Consider the following 22,206-nt stretch of genomic DNA (forward strand, 5'->3'; position numbering starts at 1 on the left):
CCATGTGACAGCTGTTCTAGAAATGGTAGAACATTCGGATGAAGAATGCCATCTATGTAACGCTGAGCAGTCAAATTTTGAACCGTGTTCTCTCCTGCATACAAATTCCTCCCTAAACCATAACACCACCTCCACCATACGGCACGACCTCTCGAAAGCAACATTCCGGCGTTTGTTCCCCCCTTCGGCGCTGAACGGCATTCATCCCTGAAGACGACCCTCTGCCAGTCACGTCGTACAGTTCGAGCCAATCTCAAACTCTGACATTGATGTTGCGCTGTCCACAACTGTCTTCTGTAAGGCTCTAACTTCGTGAGCCCTGAGTCGCATGGCCACTTTCACCGTCGCTGATGGCGTCACTGTCAGGAATCAATTCCGGAGATGCAAAGTACTCAAGTACAGGTCTTCATTGGGCGTAGTTAGCCTGGGTCTGCCTATTCCTGGCATGTCTGAAGTCTTCCCGGGCTGTCTGGAACGTGTCATCAGGCTAGTTACAGCAATGCGATAACAACTAAAAAGTCTAGCAATGTGGGCATGGGTGGCTTCTGTATGATCATACAGGTTAGTTACAGCAACATGGGAGCAACCAAACGTTCTAGTAATGAGGGCATGGGTGGCTCCCATATGTATCATATCCGAGACCATCTCGCGTTGTTCGGGTGTCAGTCGAGGCATTTCTGTATTGTTTTTTTATCAGTGTGAGTGTCATTTATATACCCTTATTGAATTGTAGTTTTGGCTGCACAAGCGACTCCTGTTTTTTTTTTACTTTTTCGCTTTTTTATTTTTAAAGTGGTAAAGTTTCTTTTGGCCGTCTGTTTATGTTGCCCTTACATGTATCAAGTCTGACATACTAATTAGCAATTACACTGTGTACAATTGTGATAAATAAATATTAGGGTTAAATTTGAACTCTTTTTCCATGGTGACTAAAACTTATGAATATTGATGTGATTGTGTGGTAAGTCATGGGGACAGGATGTTATAGCAGTGTCTTAGTTGCTGGGTTTATTGTGGGGGAAATCCTCACACCTTTGCTCACATATGAAGGCGCACTCTTTTGAGCAAACCCCATCATGCCAACTGTTATCTGAAACCATGAGAAGGTAGACACAGTCGGGGTCTGAACTGTAGAAGTGTGCCTTCCCTGACGGCTGACTCTTGTTCCAGTGAGTGTAATCAACTGGCTTGCCACTGCTTTCCCACACCCAGCGACCTTCTACCTGAATTTCTGAGAGGCCAATCCAAAGACAGGTGCCTTTTTCGGCTGAAAATGAATCACGACACATTAATAATGATTGATTATAAATTTCAATCACGCCCTCTAATTAAATATTCTTCAAATTTTGTGCTGATATTTTATTAATATCTTATTCTTTGGTAAATGGCACTACAGCTTAGTCAATTACACACTGTTACCGAATGTCTCTGTTATTCACGTCAGTAAACAGCTCAGTCAAGGCACATGATCACGTTAAATGACTATGTGGCTATTCCGTAACACTCTCTGGCCTTTCGACACTAACACCGTGATACGAAACTGTGGACCCGGGTTATATTCAGTCCCAAGCATTCTGGACCGCCTCCGTGGTCCTGTGGTAGAGCGTCCGCCCGGAGAGCGGAAGGTCCGGGGTTCGATCCCCGGCCGCGTCATACCAAAAGACGTTAAAAGATGGTACTTGTTGTTACCCTGTCTGGCGCTCGGCATTAAGGGGCTAAAACAAGGACTGGTCGGCTCGAGGTCAGTATACTGTGTCTGAGTGGGGTATTCATGTTAAACTGCGGCGTGGTATCTCAGTGAGCTAGCACTATAAATCGGCATTAGTCCGGACTAGATCAAGCGGCCACACAAACACATACTCGTACATGCACGTCGCTATATAAGTGCAATAATCTTGGACTCGACGTTAAACCCAATTTCACCTCACCTCACCTCACCCAAGCATTCTGTTTGCCCATAGGTATCTGCCGCCTTTGTACACTGATACCGTGTAACATGTTGGTACGTAACTGTGGACCCGGGTTATATTCAGTCCCAAGCATTCTGTTTGCCCTTAGGTATGTGCCGCCTTTGTACACTGATACCGTGTAACATGTTGGTACGAAACTGTGGACCCGGGTTACATTCAGTCCCAAGCATTCTGTTTGCCCATAGGTATCTGCCGCCTTTGTACACTGATACCGTGTAACATGCTGGTACGTAACTGTGGACCCGGGTTATATTCAGTCCCAAGCATTCTGTTTGCCCTTAGGTATCTGCCGCCTTTGTACACTGATACCGTGTAACATGTTGGTACGAAACTGTGGACCCGGGTTATATTCAGTCCCAAGCATTCTGTTTGCACTTAGGTATCTGCCGCCTTTGTACACTGATACCGTGTAACATGCTGGTACGTAACTGTGGACCCGGGTTATATTCAGTCCCAAGCATTCTGTTTGCCCATAGGTATCTGCCGCCTTTGTACACTGATACCGTGTAACATGCTGGTACGTAACTGTTGACCCGGGTTATAATCAGTCCCAAGCATTCTGTTTGCCCATAGGTATCTGCCGCCTTTGTACACTGATACCGTGTAACATGCTGGTACGTAACTGTGGACCCGGGTTATATTCAGTCCCAAGCATTCTGTTTGCCCTTAGGTATCTGCCGCCTTTGTACACTGATACCGTGTAACATGTTGGTACGAAACTGTGGACCCGGGTTATAATCAGTCCCAAGCATTCTGTTTGCCCTTAGGTATCTGCCGCCTTTGTACACTGATACCGTGTAACATGTTGGTACGAAACTGTGGACCCGGGTTATAATCAGTCCCAAGCATTCTGTTTGCCCTTAGGTATCTGCCGCCTTTGTACACTGATACCGTGTAACATGTTGGTACGAAACTGTGGACCCGGGTTATAATCAGTCCCAAGCATTCTGTTTGCCCATAGGTATCTGCCGCCTTTGTACACTGACACCGTGTAACATGTTGGTACGAAACTGTGGACCCGGGTTATAATCAGTCCCAAGCATTCTGTTTGCCCTTAGGTATCTGCCGCCTTTGTACACTGATACCGTGTAACATGTTGGTACGAAACTGTGGACCCGGGTTATATTCAGTCCCAAGCATTCTGTTTGCCCATAGGTATCTGCCGCCTTTGTACACTGATACCGTGTAACATGTTGGTACGAAACTGTGGACCCGGGTTATATTCAGTCCCAAGCATTCTGTTTGCCCATAGGTATCTGCCGCCTTTGTACACTGATACCGTGTAACATGTGGGTACGAAACTGTGGACCCGGGTTATATTCAGTCCCAAGCATTCTGTTTGCCCATAGGTATCTGCCGCCTTTGTACACTGATACCGTGTAACATGTTGGTACGAAACTGTGGACCCGGGTTACATTCAGTCCCAAGCATTCTGTTTGCCCATAGGTATCTGCCGCCTTTGTACACTGATACCGTGTAACATGTTGGTACGAAACTGTGGACCCGGGTTATATTCAGTCCCAAGCATTCTGTTTGCCCATAGGTATCTGCCGCCTTTGTACACTGATACCGTGTAACATGTTGGTACGAAACTGTGGACCCGGGTTATATTCAGTCCCAAGCATTCTGTTTGCCCATAGGTATCTGCCGCCTTTGTACACTGATACCGTGTAACATGTTGGTACGAAACTGTGGACCCGGGTTACATTCAGTCCCAAGCATTCTGTTTGCCCATAGGTATCTGCCGCCTTTGTACACTGATACCGTGTAACATGTTGGTACGTAACTGTGGACCCGGGTTATAATCAGTCCAAAACATTCTTGGCGACTGACAAGCGACGAAATTACCTCAATGGTTTGTTCGTGTGCGTGATCTCGTACCGCCATATGTGTGGCGTGGAACTATTCTATTAATAAATATCCAGCATCCACGAACAAACATAAACCTTTGTAAAACTTACGGTGAATGAATGAGAGATAATATGACACAAAACGATGTTCATCCTCTGATGTGTCCTCCAGTAGAAACATATTTCTATCGTCACAGATTTTCTGGAGACACAAAACAAAATCAGAATTATGAGTAATTATTACAGAATTATTACTCTTTATCGAGTGAATAGCAACAATACACAATGTGTCAGCATCGTACCCGACTGATCAAATGGGTGTCGTGTCGTAAAATGAAACCATGTGTACTGATAATATTTATCTCATCTCGTTGTCTGACAAAGCAGCTACATTCACAAGTAATTGTCGTCAATGTCATTACGGCGGGCATGGGAGGCCCAGGCGCCACGATTCGCTTTGCAGAGTTGCGTCCCTTGGACAGGCCAGAATCCAGAATTGTGGGTTCGAATCCCGGTTCGCCCCGATTATGTTTCTAGGTTTGTCAGCACCATACCCGTGCTCGTGGGTTTCACCGAAGTGGTAAACGTCTGAGACCTGCATCACTGCGGGCTTTCCTCCCAGATTAAGCTGCCACGCCGTGATATAACTGGAATACTGTTAAAAGCGGCGTTAAACCAAACTTACTCCCTCAATGTCATTACGGAAATATAAGACGGAAACGAGAGATTCAACAATCTCGATAATACGCCGAAACAGCATCCATTGGCCGCAAAGGGAACATTGCGATGAAACTTATATAAATGGACCACTGACGTTCAGTGATAACACCAGGTGTTCACGAAAGGGTAAACATGTTCCGTCCTACCGGCAGCGCCCACTACTCACACTCTGCATAAACACCAGTATGTAAGTATACGCCATGGTCCCATGATTTCGTTCAAGCTGAATTGCTCCTTATATCCTTCCCCTGGGATGACCTCAGTAATTACACCTTCGATCACATCACACACTTGGTGAGGTGAATCTTCTCATTTTCACCTCCACTTGTTTAATGATTTATTGATCTTGTTTCGCTGTCCGTACTTCGTCTCACTGATGAGCCCATTACAACAGTGAATGAGTGAGTTGGGTTTAACGCCGCTGTTAACAGTATTCCAGTTATATCGCGGCGTGTCAGCTTAATATGGGAGGAAAGCCCGAAGTGATGCAGGTTTCAGACGTTTACCACTTCGGTGAAACCCACGAGCACGGGTATGGTGCTGACAAACCTAGAAACATAATCGGGGAGAACCGGGAATCGAACTCACAATCATAGGTGTCTGGCGTGCCCAAGGGACGCAACTCTGCACAGCGAATCGCGGCGCCTTAGACGACTTTGCCACCCGTGCCCCCCATTACAACAGTGTATAACTTCAGTGTTGTATTAACTAAGTGTTCACATATTACATTCAGAAATAGCTGGTACCGGCCTCTTCACGGGATCGCACATCTCCGCATTAATGTCTGTATGAACAGGACGTTTATGCGAAACTATGATGACTCTCAAAAGGCAGTCAATGCCTCCTCATCTAATTTGTGACGCGATTGAATGGATGGATGAACGAGATTCCCACTGTCCCTATCGATCTAGCGACGAAATTGTATTCTGCATTGAACTACAACTTTGTATGAACACTGAACACGATACTCACCTTGGCCTCGTTCCATGGTACGCCTGCATTAACATACATGTAACACGACCCCCTATAGAATTTCCCTCCATTCAAGCAATCATCTGCAATGCATACACAGTGACTATGTAAAGGACAGTTCACATCATATGAGGGTATTCAAGCATCATTTTATCATCGCCGTTTGCGGTTAAGCGAATGGTGTTTTTCTCGGACGTCGGAGACAGTATTGCTTAACTGTTAGGCCGTGGGCTAGGTATGACCCACGAGCACCCCCCCCACATCCAAACCCCACTTAATTTTTTTAAAGCCCATAAACATACTAAACATGATTTTGAATGTTAACAAGAAAAAAGTTGGGACGAACTTGTTGTTACAGCCTTTCAAAGTATGGTACCCTATATCGCGTTTTCGCCCGGTTTTGCCGTATATCACTTGGGGGTATGATTACGTTTTGGGTTGTCATCTCACTAGTGATCCACTGATCTTCAAGTGTGATATACCACTGGAATCCATACATAAATACCTCTCCAATGAGGTATCACTAATTGGTATTGAGTGAATATGGACCAACCCATGGCAAATCGAACGTCATATATCCCGACAAAACTATTTTTTTCTCGCAGAAACCTTTAATCCGGTATATGTTCTAGGTACGTGTGCCTGATTCCACTATAATCGTCTAACACGTGTTCCAGTACATCTCTTGAAGTACTTACTTAACATGTGATGTTACCAGGTGAAAATCTTTTGCACAATTTGGAACAAATTTACTCTTATAATGTCAGAGTAGAATACCTAATATTGCATTCTCGGCTTAGCTACATCGGAACAACGCTTGGATGTATGCTCAGGATTTGGCTTGTCATCTTGTGTGTTATTCACCGACCTTGATGTGTTATATGCCATAGGAAACCATATATAAACACTATAATTTGATGTAGGCTGATTATTGATCTACTTTTGGACAATCATATAGAATACCTCTTGACAACTCTGATATCTCTCACTTTGTATGCATATAAGAGGTTCACAGTATAATGCTCGAGTTGATTTCAGAACTTTGAATGAAATGGACCTATGTGTAACATATTCAAGATGGCAACCATAAAGCTGTGCAAAAAAAATGATCATAATGTAAATGTTATTTATTTCAGCAAATATACAAATCAATTTCTTGGACGCAGGCTTGATATTTTGACAAATTTTGCCATTTCAAGTTGAGTTTCAGATGTTTTAGTACAGCTAGTAGTTAAGGTGAATTTGCAGGGGGCACCACCGAAGGTAAAAGACGAATTCACTTACTAACATTTAATTCATACATCACTTAGCTACCTAAGTTTCCAATTTACAGAAAATATCCAAATGCGAATCGTCCAAATCGTATATGAATGGCTTGAAATGAACAGGGACCATGCATTCACAGAAATAAATTATATTCCAATTACATACTTAAGATTCTCTTACAGAATACCCAAGTTAATATATATGGAAATGTCCCACCTTGTAACAATGTCATCACCATGATTATGTGTCTTTTGAGGTTGAACTGTTGTGACTGAGACCAACATCTTATACAACCGGGAACAACTCGAAGACAGCTTTGACATCTCAACCAAAACGGAAACGTATCCCCAGTGATCCAGAGCCAGTGTGCATCATACATGTACCTGGCTTGAAGTATGGCCCACTACAACGTCTGAGCAAAGCCAAAGATCCTGATGAGAAGATGGAAAAGCTGAAGGAGTGATCAAGTGTAGAAGGATGGCAGAACCTCCAGAAATGCCAAATCAAATGGAAGTGTCATGTACAAGCCTGCCGGCAGTTCTGGAAGAACCCCATGGCTATCACAGAGAATATTGTCAGCGTTTTACAATGAACTTTGACCGTTTGTAACAACCTGAAATTGAATCTTTGGAACTAGCTTGCCGCCCAATTCGGCGCCCATCCTATGAGCCCATCATCTTCCAACCTGACTGCATCTTTTGTACTTCGTATTCATGAAAGAAATTCAAGTCAAAAGGAAGCTGGACAACAGAAGGGCTTACAAACTTCAGTCGGGATGGATTGCAGCATGTCATTGAAGTAGCTCAACGTCAAAACGATGAGCCTCTCCTGCTGCAGATCAGAGGGAAGGATCTATTTACCTGTGAAGCAAAATATCACAAGTCGTGCCGAACTGGTTACATACATATTCCTGAGAAATGGCGGAGCTCTCAATCGTCGGAAGTTATCAACAGCAAGATACTGAAAGAGAAAAAGATCTACTAAAGGTGTATACAGATAGTCTTCAGGACACTGCATACCCAAACCCAGACTACAGGAGTACCAAGTTAAAGAAGAAAATTGTCACAAGGGACATTTCCAATCATTCATCGTATACAACAGTTTAATGTTGACTCAGCTGTACGAAACGCCTACCAATTAGGTTCGACTGACACGCTTGCACTTTTCTTCTTTAACTTGTTACTCCAGTAGTCTTCTCTTTCAGTTTCTTGCTGATGATAACTTCCGACACTGATATCATTGCTTTCTTGTGTGCCTCTTCTATTTGATGCTGTCTAAGGTGTTCCTACGGCTGAGAGCTCCGAAATTTCTCAGGAATCTGTAAGTAACCAGTTCGGCACGACTTGTGATAATTTGCTTCACAGGCAAATAGTTCCTTCCCTCTGATCCGCAGCAGGAGAGGCTCATCGTTCTGACGCTGAGCTACTTCGGTGACATGCTGCCATCCATCCCGACTGAAGTTTGTGAGCCCTTCTGTTGTCCAGCTTCCTTTTGACTTGAATTTCTTTCATGAATACTAAGTACAAAAGATGCAGTCAGGTTGGAAGATAAAGGGCTCATAGGATGGGCGCCGAATTGGGCGGCAAGCTAGTTCCAAAGATTCAATTTCAGGTTGTTACAAACGGTCAAGGTTCATTGTAAAACGCTGACAATATTCTCTGTGATAGCCATGGGGTTCTTCCAGAACTGCCGGCAGGCTTGTACATGACACTTCCATTTGATTTGGCATTTCTGGAGGTTCTGCCATCCTTCTACACTTGATCACTCCTTCAGCTTTTCCATCTTCTCATCAGGATCTTTGGCTTTGCTCAGACGTTGTAGTGGGCCATACTTCAAGCCAGGTACATGTATGATGCACACTGGCTCTGGATCACTGGGGATACGTTTCCGTTTTGGTTGAGATGTCAAAGCTGTCTTCGAGTTGTTCCCGGTTGTATAAGATGTTGGTCTCAGTCACAACAGTTCAACCTCAAAAGACACATAATCATGGTGATGACATTGTTACAAGGTGGGACATTTCCATATATATTAACTTGGGTATTCTGTAAGAGAATCTTAAGTATGTAATTGGAATATAATTTATTTCTGTGAATGCATGGTCCCTGTTCATTTCAAGCCATTCATATACGATTTGGACGATTCGCATTTGGATATTTTCTGTAAATTGGAAACTTAGGTAGCTAAGTGATGTATGAATTAAATGTTAGTAAGTGAATTCGTCTTTTACCTTCGGTGGTGCCCCCTGCAAATTCACCTTAACTACTAGCTGTACTAAAACATCTGAAACTCAACTTGAAATGGCAAAACTTGTCAAAATATCAAGCCTGCGTCCAAGAAATTGATTTGTATATTTGCTGAAATAAATAACATTTACATTATGATCATTTTTTTTGCACAGCTTTATGGTTGCCATCTTGAATATGTTACACATAGGTCCATTTCATTCAAAGTTCTGAAATCGACTCGAGCATTATACTGTGAACCTCTTATATGCATACAAAGTGAGAGATATCAGAGTTGTCAAGAGGTATTCTATATGATTGTCCAAAAGTAGATCAATAATCAGCCTACATCAAATTATAGTGTTTATATATGGTTTCCTATGGCATATAACACATCAAGGTCGGTGAATAACACACAAGATGACAAGCCAAATCCTGAGCATACATCCAAGCGTTGTTCCGATGTAGCTAAGCCGAGAATGCAATATTAGGTATCCTACTCTGACATTATAAGAGTAAATTTGTTCCAAATTGTGCAAAAGATTTTCACCTGGTAACATCACATGTTAAGTAAGTACTTCAAGAGATGTACTGGAACACGTGTTAGACGATTATAGTGGAATCAGGCACACGTACCTAGAACATATACCGGATTAAAGGTTTCTGCGAGAAAAAAATAGTTTTGTCAGGATATATGACGTTCGATTTGCCATGGGTTGGTCCATATTCACTCAATACCAATTAGTGATACCTCATTGGAGAGGTATTTATGTATGGATTCCAGTGGTATATCACACTTGAAGATCAGTGGATCACTAGTGAGATGACAACCCAAAACGTAATCATACCCCCAAGTGATATACGGCAAAACCGGGCGAAAACGCGATATAGGGTACCATACTTTGAAAGGCTGTAACAACAAGTTCGTCCCAACTTTTTTCTTGTTAACATTCAAAATCATCTTTAGTATGTTTATGGGCTTTAAAAAAATTATGTGGGGTTTGGATGTGGGGGGGGGGGGGGTGCTCGTGGGTCATACCTAGTCCACGGCCTATGTGGTGAATACTGATTTACGTCCATTTGAGTAGACATTAAAAAAATGAAATGTTATACACAAAACCTCACCAAGTAGATTCATGTCGTCCCTATTGGCATCAAAAGTGGCACCAGTCCATCTGTAAATGGAACATAGTTAAGGCGCAGAAGCGTTTTGACGGTACGTGTAAGTATACTGCAAGAGTGCGAGTGAGTGAGTGAGTATGGTTAAACGCCGCTTTTAGCAATATTCCAGCAATATCACGGCGGGGGACACCAGACATGGGCCCCACACATTGTGCCCATGTAGGGAATCGAACCCGGGTCTTCGGCGTGACCACTAGGCTACCCGATCGCTCCTATACTGCAAGAAAGTCACAACAAATTGATGATTTGTTTTTGTTGTCACCTGCCTGGAAAGATGCTAAACTATGAGAGATGATAGGTCAAGCCAGGATATATAAAGATGGAGTTAGTGTTTATAGATAAACCTAGATGTCTGATCATTATGCCTTAAAATGTTTTGAATGTAATGATTGCATTTAGTCACACTGCTAGTCACATTATTAAATGAACTTTCTATCAATGGAATAGATTTTGCAAATAGTTTCAAAATGGCAGTTTTAACCTTCTTCCAAGTTAGTTACCAACAGAAGGGCAATTGTTTGATTGGGCGAGGCGTCCTGGAAACAAACGTTCATTGAAATAATTCATTAATGTTCATAGATTTTTTTTTACTGCAATTTTGACTTAATCTATCCTTAAATACTAAGAATGCGACAACAGATTCTGCCCGTTAAGATCAGTGATTAAAACAGAGTATGTGAAATGTGAAGAATTATTTGTCTCTGTAAAAACCTAATACACGAAGAATAAAAAAGCAATGAAAAGTTATACGACAGGATCTTGGGTCAGTTATAATTAATAATACCAGATTAAATTACTAATTGTTATGTCAAAGCATCTGCAATGGTATTGTTGGTATTATGGTATCAACAAATATCAGGTCCTCTTGAACCCTAAATGAATATTCGCATTCACTTGGTAAACGCCAACTGCTCTGTACATAAGCAAAGTGAGTGAGTGAGTGAGTGAGTTTGGTTTTTCGCCGCTTTTAGCAATATTCCAGCAATATCACGGCGGGGGACACCAGAAATGGGATTCACACATTGTACCCATGTCGGGAATCGAACCCGGGTCTTCGGCGTGACGAGCGAACGCTTTAACCACTGGGCTACCCGACCGCCCTTATAAGCAAAGAGATACGATGATATTTTGTCTTTTAATAAAGAATTTGTCTCCTCCAGTACTTTTCTTTTTACGACAAGCTCTGACGAACATTATGCAGCTGTCGGGGTCTATTTCCAATGTGTGTTTATCCTCCGAACAGCAATATTCCAGCTTTTTTAAGGGCGGCCGGTAAATAATCCAGTCTGAACAACGCCGTCAGGTTACGGTGACGCGCACTTATCATGACCATCGATCCATTTCATCGCTTCTTTCGACATGCGTAGGTTGCTGTGTACCAACCGGAATTCTCACGTGGATATTTAAGAATTGACTTTCACTTTGTGTGAGTTCATTTGTACAACAAATGTACTGAAACAATATCCTCAATAGATGAGAAAAGTCCACCTCAGTACGTCAGTCACAATGACAGCGCGTCGTAATACATTTACACCAAGTACAAGAGGTAAAAATGGCCAACTCGATAAACGTGACGGGAGTGATTTCCGAAGATTGTAATGAACCTGTGGCTATTACAAGTGTTAGTCATCACTGATCACTAAAAGGTGGTTGTAAAGATATGTCAAATAGATACTAAGGTACATTCATTTATTGCTGTAGACTGTCACTGTAGCCTCGACACGGATCGAGTCGATACTACGGTTGTTTGGGTGAGCTTTTCTTCGTTTTGTTTTCTAGGATGGGTTGCTGCGAGGATATCCTTGCACGGACATGCAATCAACTCTCCGACTTATCCCAATGTATGTTTACAAGCTACGTTCAAGACTAAAGGGCATGAATGGTTAGAAACAACGGTTCAGTGTTTATTCGTGCTTGGGAACTCCCAGGGGTTCCCCCAGGAATGAGGACGTAGTCCGTCAGTGTTTACGTCATTTCAAGAACACGGGCTCGTGGAAAACGTATGAACGTCGAATTCTGTCGTTCATACTCTTATGAACGAAAATTTCGTGGTCACGTGACTGACCTCTCATCCACTGGAAAAGCTGTATATCGTGTAAACTATAAATTACAAAATTATTTGTTGATAAATCAAAAATAGTTTTTTCATTTACACCACGGTACAAAATGCAAAATATTCTTACGTGTTTTCACAAACATACTCGGCCGTAGAGCCACATCCGACGTCGTCCCATTCCCCATTAAACACTAAACAGTTTTCTGCCCGAAGCCACCCTCCATCATTATCAGGCTCGCCGTCAGCCCAGTGTGTGTAGGTGAAAGGTTGCTTAGACTCGAGCCAAAGCCACTCTCCCTCTCTGTCCTGGTCACTTCCGGCCAGCCAAACACTGTTCTTGGCTGGAAAATGAAGAATTGAGACGGATGTGTGGTCGTGGTATGGGATAAGCATTTCTTCTGGTCTGGTCTTTTCTATCGGTTAGCATTTGTAAAATTTCTGTGAAGTCATTTTATCGAACTTTAACAGAAATTGTCAAGGTGATATTGATAAACGATGCCTGTTTTCTATCACATTTCAACATGGAATGGGTGGTCCAGTCATCAAAGATGCCGCAATTGGCTGTGCTCCTTGTGCGTGGACGTGGGTATAGGTTCGAACCTTGGAATAACTTTAAATATGTTTCTAGGTTTGTCAGAACCATACCTATAGTGGTGGGTTTCACCAAAAATGGTAAATGGTTGCTTAGAGCGTTCCTCCAACATCAATTTCACGCCGTGATATAATGGAAATGTTAAAAGCGGCGTTACACTCACTCACTCCACAAAGGATCACCTAGAATGACAACTGAAGTCAACATTACAACATTGACCCATGATGTGACTGCATTATGAATTCGACGTTTGCACATAACCACCCTAAATACTGGCTAAATAATAATGACGATCAGTAATGACGAGCATCCGCGTTGTATTGGACAGCAGTGCACTTCAACTCAATGCATTACTTCCCGTTATAAATTTCTTGGGAGGCAGTCCTTAATATGTCTGCTCGTCTAACGATACCATCTTTAAAACTTTTTGAAAACCAAGTTTGAGAAGGCTATTGTCGGGTAATTATGAGAATATATTGGCTAATAATATCACGAGGAACTATGCTATTCCGCGATACTGCTGATGGTTAGAAATCTACCAGCGCTCACGTCTACTTTCAATTTCTCTGGACCGGCATTAAGGGGATACAACAAAGATATAGGTCAGCTCAGAGTCGGTATGCTCAACTGTAAAAATTGTTTCAACTGTATGTTACACTGCAGCAGAGCATCTACCACAATACAACCGGCAGTAGTCCGGACAAGTGAACACACACACACACACACACACACACACACACACACACACACACACACACATATATATATATATATATATATATATATATATATATATATACTGCATAAACGTCGCCATATAGATACGATGGGTTTGAACCCAGTGTTAAACCTTCGACCTAAATTTACGGTATGAACGTCGGAGCTACCACTATGTTCAAGACAATTCTTAAAGATACTCACTTTTTGCTTTCAAAAATTGTGCAAGGAACTCAGTTTTGTCCTTTGATGTATCTTCATAGACTCGCATGTCTTTTGTGTGGCATGCTTTCTGAAACCATGCTCATGTGGTACCAGTAATTGTTTTTTTAAATTTATTTTCAAACAGTTACAATGTCAGATAATGGTACTTGTTATAATTGTCATAGTAAAATACTATGCATATTTACTACAGCACTTTGCCTATAGGGGGCACGGGTGGCCCAGACGTCTAAGGCGCCACGAGTTGTGTCCCTTGGGCACGCCAGAAACCTATGATTGTGTGTTCGAATCCCGGTTCTCCCCGATTATGTTTCTAGGTTTGTCTGCACCATACCGTGCTCGTGGGTTTCACCGAAGTGGTAAACGTCTCAGACCTGCATCACTTCGGGCTTTCCTCCCACATAAAGCTGGCACGCTGCGATATAACTGGAATACTGTTAAAAGCGGCGTTAAACCCAACTCACTCACTCACACACTCACTTTGCCTATATGTTATGGCTAATTCTTCAGGTATATTTACAGGTATTTATTTACCATGCATGGAATGGTAATGTAGATAATTGTCATGGTAGTCTACCACTGATGATTGTCATTTAATCTGACACGCGGTCATTGAAGTATAAACCGTTACGGGTTTTAGGGTAAGCGAGCAGTATATTACTTGAACACTTACGAAAAGAGACAAGAGCAAGTCACAACACTTTTTTTCAAAAGAAGCAGTGTTTTTATTCTTACTCTCCATCTTTTTATGCATCGTAGAAATAGTGAGTATTCTTGTAAATAAGACAAGACGTTATTTCCAACAAGACATTTTGCAAAACATAGTATTCTTACCTCGGCACTGTCGTATGTGTCCATTTTGCTGAAGTATACATGACAGTGGCCTTTGTAAAAGGTACCCCCAAGCTTACATTGTCCTGAAACAGTGTTGTGTTACGTATTTAAACATGTATTTATTACAATTGTCATTTTCTAAAGTCAATGATATTGTGGCTTAAAGGGGCGTTTGCTTGTGATGCGAAATGCACTGCTCACATGGTGCTACCATCAGTGACGTGTGGGTATTGGTTTGAGGATGTGCTGCCTTTTGTTGAATGGACTTCTCAGTTTTCATTATGACACGAGATAACGTTTGTTAACCGCTTTAAAAGACTTTGGTGCATTAATTTGTTTGTTTGTTTGTTGTTTATCGCCGCATTCGGCAATATTCCAGCTGTATGATCTGTAAATAATCGAGTCTGGACCAGACCATCCAGTGATTGATGCCATGAGCATCGATCCACACAATTGGGATACGACGACGTGGATCAACCAAGCCAGCGATCCTGACCACCCGATCCCGTAAGTCGCCTCTTGCCACAAGCAATCGTAAAATTAACACCTGCTTGTGCAGTAATTCAAACAGTTCGATCATAGTTTATTCTTCGTAAGTATAAATGACAACAAGTGTCCGGCGAAATAACATTATTACGTGTGGTGGCTGAAAACATTAAAGGTCGGATATGTTGGATAATGGAAAATCTCAGCTGCAACACTGATTGAATCAGGTCTAGATATGATATCCGAACCAGCAATCAACGCAAGGAATAATTTCTAAATTACTGTCTCGTGATGTCAGAAATGTCGGACACACATCAGAGAAAAAAAGTACACCGTGTGCACACTGTTATTATCAAGCATGAGAATATTGACCTATAATACTCAATGAAGTAACAGCGTATAAGAACACACGATTCTTTCATATCACATGCCACAACCTTTGAACTATAGTTTTGTAATTTGAAAGAATCGGATGTTGCTTAACTTCTTATGAGTAGTATATGTTATTTGCCTACCATTACTTACTCAATATCCCCGAAGGAAGGTGTTTCACGGTAGTTGTTGCGGTACGCGATGAGCTGTAAGATGAAAAGACCTATGAGATTCTCCTGAATAGACGTAATTTACCGTTTTATGACGGAAAGACTGTTCAATTCGACAACACCCCCACCCCCCCTACACAATAATAGGTCTATCGCGATAATATGAAGTCCAACACATTAGGTCTCTCCCGTCTTCCGTCAGAAGAAAGTATTTCGGAGGTAGAGAGGAGCGTTTTGGTCCCCGAGGTACGTTGTTAACAGTGGAAGCGAGGGGATTTTATGAGCGCTGTCGTCATGCCGTTATTGGAGGAGAGGCACATGGAACCCTCGTTTAAGAAACAGAACAAAGAACAAGGGGGGAGGTTGAGGGGGGAGGGCCACTTATTTTTCAATAAACTCACTCACTGGAATCTACGGTAAGTTTGTTTTGACGGGACCATGGACGTGGACGTCAAACGCGGTAGAAAGTTTTCTTGACGCGACACTAACATGGCCGGCCACTCTATGATGACTGAAATCGTTCATGTTGTTCAGTGGTGTGTTGTAGATGGTAGCAATATGGTAAGATTGCATGTGTTCAGGTTCCAACCTTTACGCTTCTGTGATATGTATTGCTAATGCTAAAACTGCCATCATCGGCTGTGACATATAAAACAATCTGAAGAAATACAGTTTGTGTTGCGATTTTTCCGGTTTTTTTTAAATATTCACCAATGAGTCGGAAATTGCTGTTGCTACCTGTTGACTTCCACAGTTAGACACGATTCTAAAGCAGTCGATCCTTTTCACGTGACCATGCATGACACGATCCTAATGTTCTTGTGCCTCTAAAATACATCCTAACGGATTTGGGCACGCTTGCACGTGATCGTTTATATGTAAGGAGTGAGTGAGTATAGTTTTACGCCGCTTTTAGCAATATTCCAGCAGTATCACGGCGGTGGACACCAGAAATGGGCTTCATACATTGTGCCCATGTGGGGAATCGAACCCGGATCTTCAGCATGACGAGCGAACGCTTTAACCACTAGGCTACCCCACCGCCCTTTGTATGTAATGAAACTGTCTTCAAATGCCACAGATTTACGGTAACCGCCGAAGTCAGGGACGCAAATGCAGCGGCTGAAACTTCTTTCGGCCTTATGTAGCTACTAATAATGTTCCCAAAAATATTTATGATTAATATAAGTATGCAAGTACGTCATATTAATTACTTTTTGTTTGAACTTACGTATATTCACACATGAAATCACACATGACGGACGTACATCCCTTGTCGTGCCACTTGTTGTCCTCTCTGTCCATTGCAGCACAGTCCTCGCCAAAGATCAGGAAGGCGTCCGGATGGCCGGGTTGCCCTGGCGCCCAGTTCGTATATCGAGGTACCTCGTTGCTGCCTTTCCAAACCCAGTGACCTTCTAGCTTAGCATCCGAAAGCCCAATCCAAATGCATTCATAGCCTGATGCTGAAGTATAAATTGTTGCTACACATAAGCTACATATTCATATATAGGTTTTCTTGTCATAATTTTACGTATTATACCATAGCTAAAGCATATTAGTCCATTATTCACGTTTCCATCTTGATACAAATTGATTTGACAAGACAATCACCATTTTTCAGCCAATGTATTCTCAAATTTCATTATATACCACTAGGCCGCACTCGCCTTGGCTTCCGATCCGAATATATTGCCCTTTTATGTGTAAGTTGTGCTTTACGCTGCTGTCAACGTTATTCCACTCATATCGGGGCAGCAAGAATAAATACATAATTATTGTATTCACGTGTGGAATCGATCCACGGATATTCTATCCTAGGATTAGGAGTGACGGGCAATGATACCAAGTGACAAATGGCGCTGGACATTCACAACTAGTTGACATTATCCTAGGGCTAGTTATCATCTAGGCAAGGAACTATCTTCGTAAGGAACCAGTTTGATGTGTAATACAATCGTTGAAATGTGTTGGACGCACCAATCCTGAGTAACATTATATATATATATATATATATATATATATATATATATATATATATATATAAACTGGGTAATAATGGTCGTCTATTGCTAAACGGGATCGGGTGGTCAGGCTCGCTAACTTGGTTGATGCATGTCATCAGTCCCAATTGCGTGGATCAATGCTCATGATGTCAATCACTGGATTGTCTGGTCCAGACTCGATTATCTACAGGCCGCCGTCATATAGCTTGAATATTGCGGCGTTAAACAACAAACCAAACCAAACCTTGCAGCAGGTACATACTTCACAGTGATGTCCACACTGGACACTTACGACGGATATACTTGATGTAGTATTCCAAAAACTGTTGATCCCTAGCAGACACAATTTCCACCAGCTTCATGTTACGTTCTTTGCAGATTCTCTGTTATGTAAAGGAAACAAAGCAATTGGATGAATATGTCCTTGTCCTGCAGCACAGTCAGATTGTGTTTCATCCGCTCCATTGTGAGCGACGTGTATTTCATGTATAGTTTGTGACATGTCCAGAATTAGATTGCCGTTCTTCGCTGTAAAACGTTTTGAATAGACGTTTTGCAGACAGATATCTACTTTTCAGTTGAGTACCTTGTGGTCAAAACTATGAGATGTAACAAGTGATTGATTTGCAATATGTGTCATGTGCGAAATTGAAACAATAACTTTGTTGAATTTTGTTTATCACTAATTCCTGGATCGTTAAAATCACTTGAATCAAACTTGTTACGACTGCCAAAGGGCCAAAGCATTATTTACTCCTTTGAGGCCTGAGATTGCAAACATGCACACAACCCCTGTCGTGGGCTGATTACTGACACATGGAAAAATTAAGACTGCAATACATGTTTTTAGTTTGGTGATAGCAGACACACAAAATGTGTTTAGAATATCTTTAAACACATTTAATGACTGTCATTAGACTATATCCTCTTACGGCCTATACATGTACACGGACGTTTCCTATACTCATCGCAAAAACTAAACTGCCGGGCCAAAAGAACTTATGAACAAGACAATTGGAGGTGGATGATAAATTTCAAACGTTATGAAAACGTTACGAAGTTGAAAACAGTCATCTAAACACTCATTCATTCATTCATTCACTCATCAACATCGAACACATCAACATCAATTCCGGGGTTGAATAGGTCTTCAGCAACCCATACTTGCCGTAAAAGGCGACTAACGGGATCGGGTGGTCAGTCTCGCTGACTTGGTTAATACATGTCATCGATCCCAATTGCGGGGATCGATGTTCATGATATTAATCATTGGATTGTCTGGTCCAGACTCGATTATCGGTTAATACATGTCATCGATCCCAATTGCGTGGATCGATGTTCATGATATTAATCATTGGATTGTCTGGTCCAGACTCGATTATTTACAGACCGCCGTTATATAGCTGGAATATTGCTGAGTGCGGCGTTAAACAACAAACCAACCAACCAACCAACATCAACATCAACATCAACACCAAATACATCAACATTGAATAATAGTAACCATTTCTTTTTTTGTTATGTTTATAGCCACCATCACACATGCTTATATGTTTTATGTTGCACGACAGTCTATTATCATCTTCCGAAGGCAAGCGTCTCCACTTGCCTATATCAAAGTCTACTTTGATAAAAAAAAGACTAGTGGATGCTCTTGCCACGGGAAGATGGTCCATTACGGACCCATTCACTGCACTTCTGCCTATATATTAAACAAAACACATTCATGGATTAAATCATTTTTTGTGACAAATTTTAATTCAATTTGTATATTATGAAAGTAAGCAGTATTTTGCGATTCTCGTATGATCCTTGTCAGTTAATATGACATGCTTACGAACCAGTGACAAAGTAGCGACCAGACATTCCTACCCTCGCCTCTGTCCATCCGACCTGTGGGTAGGCCGATATGTAGCACCGTCCCAGGAATTCCTTTCCTCCTTGTCCGCAGTCATCTATTAATGATGTAGTGAAGGAGCTGATTAAATTAATAATGTGTGGAATGCTTAAACAAACAAGGCAACATGTAACGCATGCAATTTGCCACTAAGCAACAACGAATACTCAACAAGCAAAAACGAACAAACCATCGAAGTAATATACCCCGTGAGAACCCAAATTCAGAAAGGTTCCTGTCATCACATAGATGGCCACCAACTTAATCAGCATATCAGACTCTCGGACATTGCTGGTCGGTGCCCATGTTTTCCTTCATTGGTTTGCATTGTTCACATGCAAGTATTTACAGACCGCCGTAGCAAATTGGTGCGTGAAGCGATAACAACATTCACTCGCTTACCCATTAAACTAACTTCGCCGTCGGGAGATGTTCCTGCAAATGTAGACCCGTTCAATCTGCAAAATTATTATGCCTTTGTGTACAATATTGATATAGATGTTATGATTGATTGTGATTGTTTGTTGTTAAACGCAACACTCGGCAATAGTCGAGCTATATGACGGTGTTCATTAAGTAATCGAGTCTGGATCAGGCCATCCAGTGATTGATATCATTAGCATCGATCCCCGCAACTGAGATCAATGACATGCATCAACCAAGTCAGCGAGCCTGACCACCCGATCCCGTTAGTCACCTTTTACGACAAGAAGGGTTGCTAAAGATAGTATTAATAACATAAATGTGAATATAAATGGCTACTATACATCCATCATTCGAGTTTTTCCTAATAGCATTTTAACACTTGATAGAATAATTCTCATTTGAACTCGTATTGGAAGTTTGTGGTGGTGTGTAAATAAAAGCAACAATAAACATGTAAGCGTACCCTGCCCCACCGATGGCTCCCGCCACAAACACATACAAAGGCAAGTCAATTGCCCACCGGAAATACACGGAACACAAGTTCCAAGTCAAAATAGGCAATTGAACCGGGCATAATTTTGCAGGACATTTTGAATTGGCCTCCACAAGTCTAAAATAAGCACTTGTTACGGGAGCTTTGGACCTTTTAAAGATCGTTAACTACGGATAATCGTCGGACATGAAAACACCGCAAGTAGATTTTACAACAATTAGCGTCTATTACGATGCTAATTCTATCTATGTCATTCCCGCTTATGATATTTACATTTTGGCTAAAAAAATATATGAAACTTTCAGTGGATACTGCATTCAGGATATATTCCAGGACTAGCTTGACATACATCATCATTGACACAATCAAAGACAGCAACCGACCGCATGTTAGGCATAAAACTAGTAATTCCCCTGAAAGGGACAATTACGTTTCTCAAAAATAGCAATTTATCCGCGGACTTTCTGTGGGGTTTGTGCGAAGTAACGTATAAGTAAAAGCGTCTTATTTCAATCTTGCTAAATTGCTACAGTACACAAAAGCAAACATATGCGTGTATGCAAACAAAAGGAGAAAGCATTCTGTAACTAGATCTAACAATTTTTATCAAAAACAATTCTAGGTATAAAAGGCAAAATAGCGATGAAAATTATATATGGATCACTGAATATCAGCAAAAACCTTCTTAATGAGCGCATTATGGAAGTTATAGCTATCCTGCTTTCTCGCTTTCTCGTATCGTTCTTTAGCTTTCTCGCTTTCTCGTATCGTTCTTCAGCTTTCTCGCTTTCTCGTATCGTTCTTTAGCTTTCTCGCTTTCTTGCTCTATCACTTGCTCGCTTTCTCGTCTCTTGCTATCGCTTTCTAGCGGTCGTAATTGAAGGCGAGAAAGCGATGTCCCCGTAACCATAGCGATGGCCACCATACAATAGAGAACAGGCACACCAAGGCCTGCCGAAACATCACGGCAGTGCCTTGCTTTACATGCCAGTATAAACTGCCAGGAAAACGAAAGTACACACCCATGTTTGATAATAGTTAAATATTAAACAAACAAGAGATGGTCATTCGATGAAAATGTATTTGATACGGTATCACAGTTGTATTTTTTACCTTAAGTTTGAGCTGTTTGTTTCGGAGACTGTGTTCAGCCTTGTGACGTTTTGATAAAGATTGTAATCCTTTGTAATCCATATTATAGCCAATTTTCAAGCGTATACTATCTTTTTGTCTGGGAGTTAAATATAACTGATTCCTTACTTATTCACCTATTCGCACAGTAGAACAGACAAGCCTAAATACACACCTATATTCACATAGGTAATCAGCTTCCTCCTCGCACTCCATGTCGCTCCAAGTGGAGTGCACTGTTTCCCACGCTAGACAGTTCTCTGCAGTGCCTGTAGATTTACCGTTGTCTGGTTGCCGTCGTCCCCATCTTGTGTAACTGACAGGGAGTCGGGACTCCGACCACACCCATCTTCCTTCTACTTCATCGTCACTTCCGGCCATCCAAACTAAACCATTACCTGTCACCAAGGAACAATCCCAAGTATTGACTTAGTGCAAAGAAGCATTCCTTCACTCTAATACTCAAATCGCAGTGCCTAAAGTGACATTGCCCAATTGCACAGTATAAAATCTACTTGGGCTTTTAAAATGATATATGAAAGATATGGAAAGTGAACTAAATAACAGTCATATGTAGTTAACACTGATCAACTTACTCCTTGTTTTAAGAAATTGTGCAATA

The 22,206-nt window shown here is 41.7% G+C and overlaps 1 protein-coding gene across 1 annotated transcript; it reads right to left on the minus strand.

The window, feature by feature from the left end:
- Nucleotides 1-228: 228 nt before the first annotated feature.
- Nucleotides 229-21,965, minus strand: LOC125381976 (C-type mannose receptor 2-like). Its single transcript, XM_048399375.1, has 6 exons — nt 21,770-21,965; nt 16,900-17,097; nt 5,513-5,595; nt 3,932-4,022; nt 1,043-1,267; nt 229-359 (listed from the first exon to the last, which is right to left on the minus strand). The coding sequence occupies exons 1-6, from the start codon at nt 21,963-21,965 to the stop codon at nt 229-231; spliced, it is 924 nt and encodes a 307-aa protein (XP_048255332.1).
- Between the last annotated feature and the right edge of the window lie 241 nt (nt 21,966-22,206).

This window comes from Haliotis rufescens, unplaced genomic scaffold (assembly GCF_023055435.1).
Source record: "Haliotis rufescens isolate VD_foot unplaced genomic scaffold, xgHalRufe1.0.p SCAF_2, whole genome shotgun sequence".
Taxonomy (NCBI): Eukaryota; Metazoa; Mollusca; class Gastropoda; order Lepetellida; family Haliotidae; genus Haliotis; species Haliotis rufescens.

Coding starts and splice junctions, on each gene's coding strand:
- LOC125381976 (XM_048399375.1), bottom strand. CDS start 21,965: ATGGCCGGAAGTGACGATGAAGTAGAAGGAAGATGGGTGTGGTCGGAG. Junction 17,098..21,769: donor GGAGGAAGCTGATTACCTAT/GTGAATATAGGT, acceptor TTTATACTTCAG/CATCAGGCTATGAATGCATT. Junction 5,596..16,899: donor CAAGTGGCACGACAAGGGAT/GTACGTCCGTCA, acceptor TATGCATTGCAG/ATGATTGCTTGAATGGAGGG.